Source organism: Lagopus muta, chromosome 4, assembly GCF_023343835.1.
Source record: "Lagopus muta isolate bLagMut1 chromosome 4, bLagMut1 primary, whole genome shotgun sequence".
NCBI classification, from domain to species: Eukaryota; Metazoa; Chordata; class Aves; order Galliformes; family Phasianidae; genus Lagopus; species Lagopus muta.
In genome coordinates this window covers 65,762,275-65,778,741 of record NC_064436.1, presented here as the reverse complement: position 1 = coordinate 65,778,741, position 16,467 = coordinate 65,762,275, and the positions used below count along the sequence as shown (strand labels likewise).

Here is a 16,467-nt window from a genome sequence, read left to right as displayed (position 1 = left end):
TGCTCACAAAGCCATTTGGCACTGTTTTATCCATGCAGGGGACCTGGACACGTTTGTTCTGTCACCAAATGTTTCACACCTCCCATCAGCAGGTGTCATCGCAGGAGGACACTCCTAATCATCAGAAGAGCTGTTTTGAGCAGTGCTTCTTTCCTCATATCCTATCGCAGTGTTGAGGTCAGGAGGAAGAAGGGGCATCACCAGCCCTGTTGTACTGCAGAAAGTGTTTTCATTCCAGCAGAGGGCTGTCGGTTCATGTCCTTCATCCCTCATTACCGAGGTGGAGCGGTGGGAGGCACAGTGAGGGCACAGAGCGTGTCAGCTTGCAGTGTGCAAAGCACCATCGCGCTGAGTGCTGTAAGCACACATGTGCTTACTGTAAGCAGCTCCCAGCCTGCCTGTATTGCTGCACAGCTCTTGTGTGGTTTGCTGAGCACCACGAGGGCACGTTGGTACGGCGCCGTGTCCTCAGGGCACCGCGTGCTGCTGGAAAGCCAACCCCAGCACACAGCCCGTGCCAGGCAGCGCTGCTGGGCGCTGGGTCAGCTGCTTTAGTGAACTGCTGTGCACACCTGTTCCAGCTGATTTAATGACCTCGCTTGCTCTCCTGATCCAATTCTTCTGATAAATGACAGAAAGTGCTGCTTAATTAGCAAAAGAGCCACAGAGGGCACTTCCATATGTGCAGATAATTATGGACAGTGGATGGGAATGACTGAAGGGTTTGTCCCCCTGTGCCTGTGAACCCGCATTACATTAATTGCTGCGATCCAGATCCTGCTGGATGCATCTGCTTCAAAATCTACAGCAGCTGTCCTGGCGGTCCCTGCAGGAAAGAGAAAGCAGTGTTGTGCCTTTATATTAGGAAACGCTCGTGTTGTGTCTGCAGAGGCATCCAAAGGGAGCTTACTGTGAGCACAGGATCTCAGTCTACCCCCAAACAGTAAAAGCGGGGAGCAGAGAAAAGGCCAGGCCTAGAGCAAGGCTGGCAGTTGCACTGTGAGTTTGCATGGCCCTGCTGGCTGCCTGCTGCCAGCGCTGGTCCCAGTCCTCAGTCGCGGGGCTGCTGACCCCTCGTTCAGTGACAGCTGCTTTCGTATGCTGCTTTTCCTGCTCTCTGATCCCAGAGGAGAGCTCTCCTTTCCAAAGCATCCTCAGATCTGCTTTCATTCTGCCCTAGGTTTTGAATAAGGGAAAAAAAGACAAAGGTGGACTTGTCCATTTTGTGACTACGATTAAAACGGCTTTCTGTGGGAACTGGAAAACAGTCACAGCACCGTAGAACCATAAAATGGCCTGGATTGAAAAGGACCGCAATGAACATCTAGTTTCAACCACCTGCTGTGTGCAGGGTCGGCAAGGGTAAGTATGATTGTAAGTCATCGCAGTGAGATGAAGTTAACAGCACTTCTGTGCTCCTGAGCCTCTGCAACCTTTAAACGCCGCGCTTACTCTGGTGCCACAGGAGCGGCACGGGGGGGCGGGGCTGACGCGGTAAGGGGGCGTGGCCAATGGGATTACGCCCCTCCCGCACGGCGGCGCGCAGGGCGGAGGCGCGCGCATGCGCAACGAGGCCGGGCGGCGGCCATCGGCGCATGCGCAGAGGGCCGTGCGCCGCAAGGCCCCGTCAGCGGGCGGGGCGGGAAAGGCGGCGCCGGGCGGGCCGGTTCCGCCATGGGACTCTTCGGCAAGACCCCCGAGAAACCGCCCAAGGAGCTGGTGAGCGCCGGCGGGACCGCTTCGGGCGGCGGGAGTAGGGGTGCGGGACCGGGAGGCGGCGCGGGCCGTTGCCGTGGCAGCGGGGGGTCCGGCGCCGAGCCCCAGGGCTGCGACTCGATTCCTCGGCCTCGCGGGCAGCGGCCGCTTCCTGAGCGCTTGTGTCCCGTCGTGCTGCTGTGTGGAACCGGAGCGGAGTGTGAGGCACCGAGCGCCGTGTGAGGGGCTGCGGTCAGCGGCGATGGCTGCGATGGGCGCTGCGGTTTGGTGCGAGTGGTTGCGTTGGGGGGAAGCGTGCAAGAGTGCGTCCCTTTACAGCTGGAGTCCAGCTAACTCTCGCGCTTTCTCATTTTGAGGTGAACGAATGGTCCCTGAAGATAAGGAAAGAAATGAGAGTCATTGACAGACAGATCAGAGGTGCGTCCTTCTGGCTTTTCTTTTGTGTGTCCCTGCCTTCCTTGTCATAGAATGGCCTGGGTTGAAAAGGACCACAATGCTCATCCAGTTCCAACCCCCTGCTATGTGCAGGGTCACCAACCAGCAGACCAGGCTGCCCAGAGCCACATCCAGCCTGGCCTTGAATGCCTGCAGGGATGGGGCATCCACAGCCTCCTTGGGCAACCTGTTCCAGTGCGTCACCACCCTCTGTGTGAAAAACTTCCTCCTAATATCTGACCTAAACCTTCCCTGCCTCAGTTTAAAACCATTCCCCCTTGTTCTATCACTATCCTCCCTCATAAACAGCCGTTCCCCTCCTGTTTACATAGAATCATAGAATCACAAGGTTGGAAATTACCTATAAGATCATCTAGTCCAACCGTCTTCTCATTGCCACTGCTACCACAAGCACTAAACCATATCTTGCAGCTCCTCATCCAGACGCCTCTTGAACACAGTCAGGGATGGCGACTCCACCACCTCCCTGGGCACCCATCCTAGGCTCTCTGGGATGGCTGACCACTCTCTGAGAGAAAAAGTTTTTCCTCATGTCCAAACTAAACCTGGTACAACTTGTGGCCATTTCCCTGGGTCCTGCTCATTGCCTGGGAGAAGAGGCCATACCCCTCTTCACCATGAACTCTGTTCAGGAAGTTATAGAGTGCAATGAGGTCTCCTCCAGACTGAACAATCCCAGCTCCCTCAGCCGCTCCTCCTAAGACTTGTGCTCCAGACCCCTCACCAGTTTTGTTGTCCTTCTCTGGATGCTCTCCAGGGCCTCAATGTCTTTCTTGTAGTGAGGGGCCCAAAACTGAACACAGTACTCGAGGTGCGGCCTCACCAGTGCTGAGTACAGGGGGATGATCACCTCCCTGCTCCTGCTGGCCACACTATTTCTAATGCAGGCCAGGATGCCGTTGGCCCTCTTGGCCACCTGGGCACATTGTCTGCTCATGTTCAGCCGAGCGTCAATCAATACCCCCAGGTCCCTTTCCTCTTCACACTCATCCAGTCACTCATCCCCAGTCCTATAATGCTGCATGGAGTTGTTGCGGCCAAAGTGCAGGACCCGACACTTGGCCTTGTTGAACTTCATCCCATTCACCTCAGCCCAGTGATGCAGCTTATCTAGATGCTCCCTTCAAGTACTTGAAGGCCACAATGAGGTCTCCCTGGAACCTTCTCTTCTCATGGCAGGGGAAGGGGCTGAAATCGAATAAACCAGGGTAGTTATTGCATCTGGAATGGAGAAATAACGTGGTCCTGGGGCTGAGTTGGTCTGTCCTACAGAAATGTCATCATTCTGAAGTTCTACAAGTAAAATGTTCTACGTAACCTGAAGTGTTCTGCAGAGATCTAATGTACCCGTGTCCCATCTGGTAGGATGAATTTCACTTATCCAGAACTTCCCCCAGACTGACTTAACAAATGGCCTTGGTGCAGTGTGGCACTTCCCATGTAGAAGCTCTGGGGATACGCAGTGTCCTAAAGAGCACACAGAAATGGGAGTTCCTTCCTTTTCTTAATGGTTATTTTGCTCTTACATTCATGACGCTTCTGGAGATGTCTTGAAAAGCAGAGAGCTGTGTGTTATTACTCTGCTATTTGCTCTCTTTGGTTTGCCTTCCCAGAACCTGAACAATTATTTTCTTTGAAAATACACGCCAGCAAATGACTGGTTTTTTTCTTCCAAGTCCATAGCAGTCTGTAACTATTGGCTGTGCATCTTCTTCTGTACTTCAGATATTCAGAGAGAAGAGGAAAAGGTGAAACGGTCGATAAAGGATGCTGCCAAAAAGGGGCAGAAGGATGTGTGTGTGATCCTGGCCAAGGAACTGATCCGCTCTAGGAAGGCTGTAAGCAAACTCTATGCCTCCAAAGCTCACATGAACTCTGTTCTCATGGGGATGAAGAACCAGCTTGGTAAGAACTTCGAAGCCCCGGTGCAATGACTCCCCCCAGCTCCAGAGACAAGGGCTAAATTTCCATTTTCAGAAGGTCATCTGTAAGATGAGTTAAGTGAGATGGAATTTAGAAGCAGGCTCCTCTTATTAAAGGGAGCTGATTCTGGGGGGCTTTCAGGACCTGGAGAAATTCTTCCTGTACCTGGTCCTGAGGGATCTGGCTGCTGCAGTTCTGAGTCCCCACATCCAGCCATGATGGGTGCTTAGCTCCCATCAGTGCCATGTACCAGCACAGCATAAACACACAGCTTTGAGTGAACATCAGCAGCACTCGGGCCTAATCCTCCTCTCTGGGGTTGATGAGGACTGAGATCCACGAGTAGATTGCATCTGTGTGATGTGACATTGCAGTGAACTGGCAACAAGGAGGCAAGTCCCCAAACTCCAGGTTAGTAAGCTACTGAAACTTAGCATTTCAGAAGTCAGACGTGACTCCCCACGTAGCTCAGTCAGCAGAGAGGCTGGGGCCAATCCTGCAGATTGGGATTTCCTCTAAAAGGAAAGATGCAGAGCAGCCTCCGTGTTCCTGCTGCTGGCATCTTCACTGTACTATGAATGTTCTGACGTGCTGACCAAGCAATGAGAATGAATGTAGAATTCAGTCTGGGGTTTGTGTTGCAGGCTGTACGTTTCTTTTAAATTGCCTAAATGCAAGTTTTTATCTGCACAGGGAGGATATAATTTCCTTCCTTTCGGTGACACAGGGATCATTCAAGTTATTCTATGCCTCTCCTTCACAGCTGTCCTCAGAGTAGCAGGTTCATTGCAGAAGAGCACAGAAGTCATGAAAGCTATGCAGAGTTTAGTGAAAATCCCTGAAATCCAGGCGACCATGAGAGAATTGTCCAAAGAGATGATGAAGGTAAGATCTGTAACACGGATCAGGTGTGGGTGAGCAGGGGGTGGTTGTCCAGTGAGCTGAAGCACTGTGCAACTTCTGAACCATTTTACCATTATACACCAGAAGGCTTTGGCCATGTGGTGCCAGGCCCTGTAGGGAAGTATTTTTACATGCAGATGGGAAAGAAGGGAAGCTGATGTCAGACACAAATTTTACAGCCTGTCATGTAGTTTAGGCTTTATGACTGAAGCACGTGAAGTACAGATGCCTTTGTGATGCAAACTTGCATTAAGCTGGGTTGGAGATGCTGTAGCATTTTTCAACTTTCAGCGTACAACAGAAGTGAACAACAGCTGCAGGGTGTGAATGTGAGAACATGCATCTTTAATCCTCGTTCCTTACTGCTGTTCCTGTGCACCAGTTGTGCAGATACAGACTCAGAATGTACATCTGAGTACAGCCAGTCTTATTCAGAAAAGCTTGAGCAGTGATTGGATGTCCTGGATGGGCATCAGACTGGGAAACTCAGACTGGGAAATGACTGCTCTCCAGTTTCCAAGGGCATCACTTGCTGTCTTCTTGTTCCTGTTAGGCTGGTATCATAGAGGAGATGCTGGAGGACACCTTCGAAAGTATGGAGGATGAGGATGAAATGGAGGAGGAAGCAGAGATGGAAATTGACAAAATTCTGTTTGAAATTACAGCTGGTGAGTCTCTGTGGGCCACCAGGAGCCCAATGAATCCAACTGCCCCAGCCATGGGGGCCTGTACAGTCAGACAGCTGTTGGGTGTTACTTCACAGTGGCTGGCAGAATTATTGAGACACCCGTACCTAAGAGCTGCTGATATTAAATTACAACTTAATGCTCACTAAGGGCTCTCTTTATGTTGTTCACAGGAGCCTTGGGTAAAGCACCTAGTAAAGTCACAGATGCTCTGCCAGAGCCAGAACCCATGGGAGCAGCTGCTGCTGTTGACGAGGAGGAAGACATTGAAGCAATGCAGTCACGATTGGCTACGCTGCGTAGCTAAGGAGGAAATGTACAGTTTGCCTTTGTTCCACTATGGGATGTTCTATCTTCAAAATGCAACACTTAACATGTGCAAATATTTTATGTAATATATTTTTTTCTGCCTGAGTCCTGTATTCTCCAAGAAACTACTGTAATATACACTTCTTCTTGGGGGCTGCAGTCTCAAGAGATTATTTTCCCCTTTTCTTTCAGCCTGTCTCAGGTGGGAGATGATGGTGAAAGGGCAAAGGTCTGTAAAGTGATGTGTTTTCAGATATCAGGTCTTGAAGTGCATTCTTAGGGAAGGATGCTCCTTGAAGCTAAACAGCACTTTGGCTTAATCAGCTACCAAAACCTTCTGTGGTGTGAGGTCTTTGACTGACTGACTGACTGACTCCAGATTTTATTAAAGCTGCTCTTAAAGTGATGCATGGACACAGCTGCTCATTTGCACCTCTCCAGATTTTTCGCCTTTCGCAGCTCCCTTTTGGGTTTACAAAGCTAAAGAAAAGCTTTCATGCAGGAGCAGCTGTTAAATAAAAGGAAAGCCTGGACAGAGCCAGAAGAGGAGGTAGGCATGGGAAGAAGCAACAGCTTGAACAAGTAAGCATAAACAGCATGAAAATGATGAGAAAGGAGGTGGCAGAAATGAAAGGCAAGCTGTGGCACCCGCACTGCACTTAGCATAGTGGCAGCTCTTCTGCCTGTGGCTGGGTGCAGATCACAACAGATCCTGTCCAAATACTGAAAAACACAACTAACTGAAGATCTATGAAATGAAACCTGGTACCCACAGAGCCCCCAGGGAGAGCAGTTGTGGCCCAACACTGCTGAGCAGCAGCATCTGTTACCCACTCTGCTCATCCAAACCCAGTAACAGAGTACAGCAGTGTTACAGGCCAGCAGCTGTGAGCTTCATCTGACACTGGTGCAGTCACTGCAGTCACAATATAAACAAGGATGGCTGCTGGAATTCATCTCGTTGTGGTGGGGGGGGTGGATCCAAAGTTCCTTAGAGCAGCTTGAAGATACTGTGAGGAAGGTGGCTGCACTGCTGTAACAGTTCTTGCTGCAGGCTGAAGGAGCGCCTGCTCACAGAGAACAATTTTATTTGAACCTGCTATTGCCATTTGTGCCACCTCAATTCCTTGCTCTGAAATTTCATAAAAAGACATTCCAATAAAGCCCCCCCGAGCTCGAGAAGAAGCCCCTCCATCTTCAGTTTTCATTAATTTTGTTGTAAAGAGTACTGACAAATGCTCAGAACTCCATTCCATACGTGGCATCTTAACACTGAAAGGTGAAGTCACCTGCAGCTGTCTGAACATCATCACAACCTACCAGGTACTTCCGTGGTTGTGAAGTTAGCTGCTGTTTAAGAGGCACATTGTTGGAGTTTGAATCCCCAGCACAGGATGCCTCCTCCCAAAGGGAAACTTCAGGCAAAACTCATCTCGATGCAGCAGAGGCAGCACGCACTGCCATGCTGCCTCTGTTCCAACAGGTCAGGAGCACGGAGCCTCACAGGCAAAGTAAGCAGTCTCTAATTTTAAGGCAGACTTACTGAAGAAAGTTAAGGCTGTGTTCAGAGAAGGCACTCAGAGCTGGGAGCTGCCCAACAGCTTCCAGTCCCAGCTGACAAAGCAAGGAGGAGCCAAGTGCTGATCGCTTTCATGCTGGAGGCAAACAGAGGCACAGCCCACAGCAGCCCCAATGCTTCTGGTTGGGGCCCAGCTTTGAGCAATGAAACTCAAGTGCTCCCTTTCTGCTGCAAAGCAAACAAGAACTGACTGAGGGCAATTTGTTTCTTATCATCTTCACAGCTCAGAAAGGAAAAACACCTGGAAAGTCAGTGACTGGCAGTAGCTGATAGGTGGGGTAAGACAAGATTATGTAACAGCAGTAGTAAGGAAATCCAAAATCTATCTTTAACAAATGGGTCTCAGCTGTACGTGCACATGTCTGTGTGTAAAATCAGTGTGACTCATTACACTCCCTGGGTGCTAGGATACTGCACGCCAGCTCCCCACACATCTTCCACCCAGATCCAAGAAAGGCAATTAAGCTGCTTTATTTCATTTACTTGAAACTTGCTATTGCAAGAACGAATACTCATCTGAAACACAGCCTTGGCTTGAAGGGTTCTTCATTGCTTCAAACACAGTGACAAGTGAACATGGTGTTTCTCGCTGCAGGAGGCAGACAGAGCAGAGGCTGCTCTAGCTCAGGTGTTTTCTGCCAGCTAGAGACCTCAGCAAGTAAAGATGGAGGGAAGTTCTCACTGAACATAGAGGTGTTCAGCAGACATCAAGGCAGCAGCAGGAGTTCAGTGAATGGGAACATCTGTGCACACTGAGCTACGTGACAGTGCCTGCACTGACCCCTGTGCCTCATGGCCGCTCCCAGAGGAGTTGACATTGAGTTCACAACGACTTCTGGCTCACAAAGCTGCCCTGGACCTGGCTCAGCCCAACTGCTGTCCTTTGTGTTTCAGTGCTGGAATAGAAAAGCTGAGTTTATTTTAGCTTATCTTGGTAGATGACAGATGCGTTTCTCCTCTGCTTGTTTTTACAGTTTGTGATGTCTTCAATCTAAGCAATTTTAGAGCAGTGTGCTTTTTAAGACGGAAGCTGCAGAACTCATTCAATGCAGACCACAGTAGCAGCTGAGAAGCAATAATCAACTTAAGCCACATTGTGGTATCCAAAAAAGGCTACAAACAGATCACTGAATTAAATACAGAGCTTTCAGATACTTTAAAAAAAGTCTATGAACAATATGATACACAATTTACTTTTGCATTTCAAAGCACTGCATCAAACTCATTGCTTTTTAAAGAGTCAACTGAAGAAGCTGGGCAAGGAACAGTATCTGAAATAGAAGAATTTTATGTAGACCATTCAGTGTTAAAAACCAGAGAATCAAACGTAAGTTCAAATTAAAGATCAGTTTCAAACAGAAGACATTTGATTAAAAGTTTCTTTTAACGTTTAGAAATTTAAATACATTTACCTAAAGATGGTTAATCTCCATCTCTATGTTACTATACAATAGCTTAAAGCTACTTTAAATGCTAGTTCTATGTTAATGTGAAGTTACAGAACCGCATTCTTAGTTAACATAAATTGGTTATTAGTTGGGTGACTCCGTATTTCCTCCCACCCTGAAATAAGCTTTAAAAATGGAGCTTTACAATGTCTCAGATAATAGTTTTCAAATGAGTAGTTTGGAATAATTCCCGACAGTTCTATAGGAGGTATTTTGTACAGTTTGGAGAGCAACTCCATATAAAGTTCTATTGCAACTGAGCATTCACAGTATGCCACAGTCCATACATATTACTACATATACATATCAGGTTTGTAAACATTGGAAGAATACACAGAACATAGTACCACAATCCTCTGGTACTGCTGAAAGGAAGATGAGGTAACATTCATATAATCTCAAAGTCCACAGAGGTCCTGACTGAGTAGTTAAAACAGCTGCCAGCGCTTCTGTTTTCATAGTGTGTGTTAAGGCTTTCTACTTTAAGATCTGCTAAGGCTGGATTCGTTCGCTCTCAATATCCCAACTGCATCTTTAACAGCGTGGTATATGACATTCTTCACCTAGGGAGGAAAAGAAGGCGTTCAGTTTGACAGCCAAGCAGCGTGGGTAGGGCAGATCAGAAGGCCCTGACACACAGCTGCAGATTCCCACCTTCTCTGCACCCACGAGCACAGAGGTGCTTCTCTGCCAGAGCCCCACTTACATCACTGAGCTGTGAAAGCGAGGCGCAGTGCTAACGGCAATTAGCTGAAATGCAGCAGCCTCACATTACTGTGGGTTCAACCAGAGGAAGAACAGCACAAACAGGAGGTAATGCTTCAGAGCGCTGTCAGAAGGCCTCCTCTAAAGCACTCAACACGTGTAACATTAAAAACAATTTTTCCAAGGTCCAGTGCAACCCAATCTGGACTGGAAAGGTTGTATGGATGGCTCAATCTGCAGGGATTTGGTGAGGGTTTTTGTTTTTTAAAGGGAGAAAAGGGACGAGGCTCTCCTTGAGCACAGGAAACATACCTGCAATTTATCTTCATGGTTTGTATGCGTATGTGACAGATACCTAAATTCCTGAGTGAGCCAGAAGCAATGCTTGACGTGCTCTGGGGATACAAAGTCTTCTGCAACTTTAATACAACTGTACAAATTATGAACCTGGAGAGAACAAACAAGCATTAGCCACGTATGCAAAGTCTGCCCAAGTGGTCGGGCTGCAAACAGTGCCACTGGTCCTTGCCTGGTGCGGAGCTCCTGCTGGAATGAAAACTACATCTCCTAGAAACTGTACAATAGCCCAGCCTTGAACTCCATACTCCTGGTGAAGGCGTTTTCTTAGAGATCGATCCAAGTACCAACTTTGATCATGAATGGGATCGTGATCTACAGGATTTTCTTGACCTTGTTCTTCAGCAACCTGAAAAGTAGGGAAAGAGGCTTGTTACAACACACCAGTCCTGCAGGATGACCAAGATGTGCACGCATTCCACACCGAGCAGCTTGCACCACGTGATCAGATACAAGAGTTATACGCAAGATTTGGATTCTTTACTCAGTTCTTGTTTGTCAAGGCTACATCACTTCATTTCCACCTGCTTCACAAACATGCTGCAAAGGTGGATGTGGTACATTAAAATCATTCCAGTGTACACAGGAAAGAAGAAACGGGGTCAAAGTGACCCATACTCACAACAGGAACTTCTCATACGTGAGAGCATTTCTCTTACACTACTCTAGCACGTAACTGGACAAGACTGAGTGCCAAAAGCAGCAGGTGCCTGCCCTGAGGCCTGCACTACGCACTGTGCTTGCTGACCAAAACAGAGCCTGCTAACAAGAGTTCCAGAAGTTACCAGTCAGGGAGGCATGAGGACTTCATTCAGGAAAACGGAGGGGCAGGAGGATGTGGGGACCAGATGTTTGAATCTTAGGAGTTCATTTAAAAGGAGATGAACGCCTTGGTTCTATCCTGAGAGAAGCTGCAGGAAGTCTCAGGCCTGCAGGGAAGTATGCTACAAGAGACTAAGAATCAAATCACAGCTGCTTATAAAAATTCACTAGCAAGTTTTATCAGATACAGTATTAACAAAAAACAAAATCTTAACCAAATTAGCTGTAGCTCCTCCAAGCTGTTGTCTAAGACAGTGCTCAGGCCAACAGCTGTTCAGACCATTCCATTTATTCTTTTAAACATTGACATTTTTACTTTTAGTGAAAAAAAGTCCCATTTCTGGAACTACCAGGAACTCTTGACCACCTGTGGTAAATAGTGAAAGGAGCCCTTTTTGATGCAGTATCACCTCTTTCCTTCCTCAGACCCTTTCCCTCCCATGGAAGCCACATGAAAAACCTTAATTTCTCCCTCAATCTAAACCTGAAAGCTATGGAAAGAAAAACACAGTGTAAGAACATGAAAGAAGGGAGACTTCATAAATGATGTGACCAACATTTCCAAAGACCACCTCATGCACATGTTTAAGGGTCTAAACTGTGTTTGTGTTGAAACTGGAACAGGAAGGTTAAAAAAAGAAGCCCAAGGATTTGTGTTTACAAGTCTGCATGGGCAGTAAAACAGTTTTTAAGAAGGAGCAGCCCACCTTTTTGAGGAACTCCCGGATCTTCTCTGTATCCTTAGCAGCATAGATGTGCCACAGAGCTCCAGGTTTTTCTCGGCTTTCAGTGAAACGCTTAATTGTCAGCTCATCAGAATCTCCATCTTGTATGGTCTTCAGCACTTCTGTGAAGAGAAAACACAAGCAGTTACACTACAGAGACCTTTCCACCAACCACATCTGGACCACAGCTTTCTTGGAAGGAAACAGTTCCTCCAGAACAAGAGAAAAAACTTCACCTTCTTCTTGATCAGCCTGACCTTTGGGGATCCCCACATACACCATAACATTGGCTGCATCAGACACATCCAAGTGGAGATTTGTTGTGCCATATTTTCTATCTTCTGGTGTTATTAAGCCTGAAAAAAAGCACCCACTACATTAGTGAGATAAAGAGAAATCTTCTGCTACTCTAAGCAGAGCTACCCAAAAAGCCCAGGCAGCTTTTACTTTCATCAGCAAATTCCTCCAGGCAGCAGTTTCTTTTTTTTCCTAGGACTTTGCAGCATCACCTTTGTATTTTGCCAACTGTTAAGTTCACAAGCTAACAAATATCAGCCTGCACCTCCAGCCCGCCTGTGTGATACACGAAAACCACACTACTGTTAGCAGAGGGTTTCTGCAGCAGTTTTGAATAAAGAATTCTCAGCAACAGTTTCTCCTTCAGCAGCTGCTACAGCATTTTTAGGTCAGGATCTCTTTACTGGCCACGATGAGGCTTAATGTTTGAAGTGTCTTTTGAGTGACAACTTATCACAGGAAGAATCTATTTTTTTGTTTTCAGAGCAAGCTTCGATCCAGAAGCCAGGCTGGATGGGGTTGTGAGTAACCTCATCTAGAGGGAAGTGGGGCAGAGGCAGGGGGTTGGAACCAGATGAGCTCAGATGTCTCTTCCAAGCCAAACCATTCTGTGACTCAAATACATGGGCAGAAAGAGCCATAGTCTGACACATTCCTTACCGTAGGCGTTGTACATCTTAGGGCCCAGGTCTGGTCGTACAAAATAGTTGGGAAGTCGAGAGGCAAGGTTGAGCTTTCCACCTCTCCTAGTGTACTCTGGCAGTGGAATATTTTTCATCAAATCATCAAACCTAAAGAAATACAGCACAGTTCAGTGTTAGGCCCCGTGATCAACAGCTTTTGATGAAGCAGCTGTCAAAATGTAACCGTATTTCTACATTTTATTGCTTTGGAAGCACAGCACACAAACAGTTTCTTGGCAAGTTCATACCGAGAAGGCATCATATCTCTGAAATCTTCTCCTGGAGGCCAATCTTTAAGCTTCAACACCATTGGCTCTCCTTCTTCTGTTCTCAGGCGGCCTATTGTCAGATATTAACATGTCAGATTATAACAGCTTGCACCACTCACACTGCAACTCATCATGAAATCCCAATCTTATTTTACAGCCACGTTCACCCTGCAATTGTTCACACAGAACCGAAGGCACGCAGTTCACTTGACACCACGGTCAGGTATTACTGCCCTGAGAAGCGTGCTGTGACAGTGCAGAGCTTTTTGGATTAAGTACAGTGTGAACTTCAGTGGCTCCCCTCCCTAAGCACTTCCCACAGCTTAACTCAGACAACCAGAACAATGTTCTGCATCTGAGGGCAGCTAATGGTAAAACTGAGCTCAAGTAACACAAATGAGAGGCACGAACAAGCCTTCCAGCTCCCAGTCCTCCTGCCTCAAGTACCAAATCCCCAAAGTTTCCATCACACAGATGAGGCAGGACCTCCAGCTGCCAGGCAAGCATTAATTCTGGAAAAAGTTTGTTTCTAGAAGCAAAAATGCCAAACCTCATGCTCACCTCCCCAAACCTCAGGAACACCTACACGTTTCAACAGCAAGATCTAATTACCTTCCGAGTATCAACCACACACAGGTCCTTTTGTTTTACCTGCGTGGGTTAAAGCTGACAGGTGAACCAATTTGCTAAGATCCCCAACTTGTTCAGAATGCTTTCCCAAAAGAAAAAAAGCAGCCAAACGTGCTGCTCAGAGATGGTCCTCAACACAGCTGACAACATTTCCTCTAACTCCACCATCCCTTGAGCACACCTGGTGAGAACACAGGGCAGACACTGTCTTCAGAGAACAAAGCCTGGAACATCTTTTATTCTGCTCTGTGCTGCTCAAGGATGGCAATGTCATGCTAGAGTAAGATTACCATTGCTTAATATTTTACCCACTGTAAAGAAATTCACACTGCTTACTTGAAATATCTTCAAACCCATCCCAGAAATCTCCTACAGTAGCGCCAGTGATGATTTCATTGGTCCTGCAGTTGACCAGGTCTACTTCCTGTTGGCCAAACTCTTTCCTGAAGGACTCGGGTCTCCAGAGGTCTGCATTTAATTTGTGATGCACTCCTGACACCATTACAGGCTGTAAGGAAAAAGACACCCCAAAGAATCATCAAAAACTTCTAATTCTAACCACCCATGAAACGTACCAAACATTGAAACATGGGCACTCTGCAAACATCCCACTTTAAAGGATGAACGCTCTGCCACACAGGAATCACACCATGCATTTGTCCATTCCTTATTCCAAGCTCCAAAGCAGCATTTTATTTTTTTTTAATAGAGAGCTATAAGTTCAGCACTGTGTTTGGAAACTGATTTTAAATAATATATATCTTTTTATCTAAGGATTTCAGTGTTCAGGTATTACATATCACGGAGTTTCAGTGTTGCTTATGGTTGCAGTAAGTTTGCACCTGCCTTTCAAGTAAGAGATCAAAGCACACGATGAGAAAATGGCAAGAGGAGATGTTCACTACCTGTCCCTGCTTCCAGCACTCTCTGAAGACGTTCCAATTACTCTCATTGTTGGGATCTTGAAGACACAGCAAGCGGTTATCACATAACCAGTAATGAGGCGTGTCAAAGCCCATTATTGTAGGCTTTATAGTCAGTCCTTGTGGCTTCTTAGGCATGTCTGTCACAGTTCTGTTTTGCACCAGGGAAGCAAAAATGTCATCGAGGATTTTGGGTGTACTCTTGAGTCCATTGTCTGTCTGGTTTATTAAAAAAGAAAGAGAAAGAACAAAAAAGTTGGTGTGTTTTTCTGTCAGTGTCCTCCGCAATCCAAAGATGATGTATTTAATATTGATGAATTTATATATCTGCCACTTCCAACATTTTCACGTCAGCACACAATCGTGCAGAGAAACAGAGGTCTGCAGAACAGCTGCTGCCTAGAAATTCAGTGCCATTAAAGGTCAGTGTCATTTCTGATAACATCTGCAGCGTTCTGGCAGCACGCAGTTCCACCCCGATTTCAGCAGCACTGCAGAAAGGCACTGAATGCTGCACGAAGGAAGACTTCCTTTATATCAAAGGACAGAAATGCAGTTTCACCAAGGGACCCCAAGGACAGTATTTTATCCCATTTCTTTGGGGCTGTACCTGTTCCTGGGCTGTAACCTGCTCTTGCAACTGAAGTGAATTGGTGTGCAGGCCAGGCACAAGTCAGTCACCCACCCTCCACAGAAGGAGGTTTCAGATCCCTCTGTAAGCTCCTTGATGGTTCTTTTAGAGATTAGAGGAGATGCAAATCAATGCACCTGCCAGACATTATGCTGAGTAAATTTGTCAGCTTCATCACCTGCCTCCCAGCCCCTCACTCAAGCAAGACTGGCTGAAAGCACTACTGAATTACTATTCTAAAAAGCACTGCAACAGACAATGAATTAAACCCTTTCTCCCTCCAAAGGAGAATAAAGTATTGGCTACTGTGACAAATGCCTGTGGTGACTGCAGCCACAGAACAGCAGTCTAAGCCTGGTATCAACACAAGCCAGTGCAGAGATGTCACATACCTTTCCTCCAGAAGAATTCAGGAGATTCCGCAGGAAACCCGTGTTGTTGTTGCTCACAGGTGTTAGTATTGCACTGTTGAATGTCTGCAGGGCTGCAGCAGGCTTAGCTAAGGTAGGGAGTGTCTGAAGAGGTTTGTTTTCATTCTTGGAAATGGGTACGAGAAGTTTCTCTGCAATGAGGAAGAAAAACATTTGAAGAAATACAGCAAGGAGTGATCTGAACCACAAGAAACATCCTTCAAATCAAATCCAAAGCATATGAGATACTCACATAAATATACATATGAACACGCATACGTATGTGCAGTATGCATATGCTCTGCAATAGACTCACTGAACTCCATTCCAGTAGGCACTGTGTCATCCTCAAAGATACTGCTGGGCCCTGGGCATGTTTTTCTAACAAACAGCCACAGAAGGGTTTGCCTCTCACCAGTTCTATACATACCTTTGTTTTCTTTATTCACATTTCCACTTGTTATATTTGACAGCCAACTTAATGAAGGAGAAGTGTTTACTGAAGCAGTTTGTTTACTTCCAGCTGCTGGTTTGACAGGAGGATCGTGTGCAGGGACCTGTGGGCTCAGGACTAAGTTGTTTTGCTGAAGGCTGGTCCTCTCTCCAGGTACCAAGTTCTGAAAAGCACAAAGTGAGATCCTGATTAAATATAAACACACCAATGAAGGAAAAACGAGCAACGTTCTTTCAAAATAGAATAAAGGAAGCGCTGCCCTCCTTTAAATAACCTCATCTCCACAAGAGGTCAGCATTGCATCTTAGTACTGAAAAGAGATCCAGGAGAAACCACGACTTCTCAACTTCAAGAGCTTATGGAGTCCATCTCTCTTCATGATAAGCAAAGAAAGCTGAGTTTCCCAGATGATTTTCTGGGATCGCTTTAGAAACCAAATACAATTTTAGTAGCTGCTTCTTGGTGTTCTAGTAGTAGATTATCATAGAATGGCCTGGGTTGAAAAGGACCACAACGATCATCCAGTTCCAACCCCCTGCTG

The 16,467-nt window shown here is 46.8% G+C and overlaps 2 protein-coding genes across 2 annotated transcripts in view; one reads left to right on the top strand and one right to left on the bottom strand.

The window, feature by feature from the left end:
• The first annotated feature begins 1,587 nt into the window (after nucleotides 1–1,587).
• CHMP3 (charged multivesicular body protein 3) lies at nucleotides 1,588–6,399 on the top strand. Its single transcript, XM_048941132.1, has 6 exons — nucleotides 1,588–1,719; nucleotides 2,073–2,133; nucleotides 3,898–4,077; nucleotides 4,859–4,980; nucleotides 5,552–5,666; nucleotides 5,858–6,399. Exons 1-6 carry the CDS (start codon nucleotides 1,675–1,677, stop codon nucleotides 5,989–5,991), a joined length of 657 nt encoding a protein of 218 aa, XP_048797089.1. The 5' UTR covers nucleotides 1,588–1,674; the 3' UTR covers nucleotides 5,992–6,399.
• A 2,305-nt stretch (nucleotides 6,400–8,704) lies between these two features.
• Nucleotides 8,705–16,467, bottom strand: part of KDM3A (lysine demethylase 3A) — a 29,146-nt gene continuing 21,383 nt past the window's right edge. Inside the window, exons 15-25 of the mRNA XM_048941127.1 lie at nucleotides 15,903–16,089; nucleotides 15,455–15,624; nucleotides 14,414–14,650; nucleotides 13,845–14,016; nucleotides 12,858–12,948; nucleotides 12,587–12,717; nucleotides 11,866–11,985; nucleotides 11,612–11,751; nucleotides 10,255–10,431; nucleotides 10,038–10,172; nucleotides 8,705–9,583 (exon numbers count right to left, since the gene is read on the bottom strand). Coding sequence (XP_048797084.1) covers nucleotides 9,503–9,583; nucleotides 10,038–10,172; nucleotides 10,255–10,431; nucleotides 11,612–11,751; nucleotides 11,866–11,985; nucleotides 12,587–12,717; nucleotides 12,858–12,948; nucleotides 13,845–14,016; nucleotides 14,414–14,650; nucleotides 15,455–15,624; nucleotides 15,903–16,089 — 1,641 coding nt within the window. The 3' untranslated portion in view covers nucleotides 8,705–9,502. The remainder of the gene's footprint in view (nucleotides 9,584–10,037; nucleotides 10,173–10,254; nucleotides 10,432–11,611; nucleotides 11,752–11,865; nucleotides 11,986–12,586; nucleotides 12,718–12,857; nucleotides 12,949–13,844; nucleotides 14,017–14,413; nucleotides 14,651–15,454; nucleotides 15,625–15,902; nucleotides 16,090–16,467) is intronic.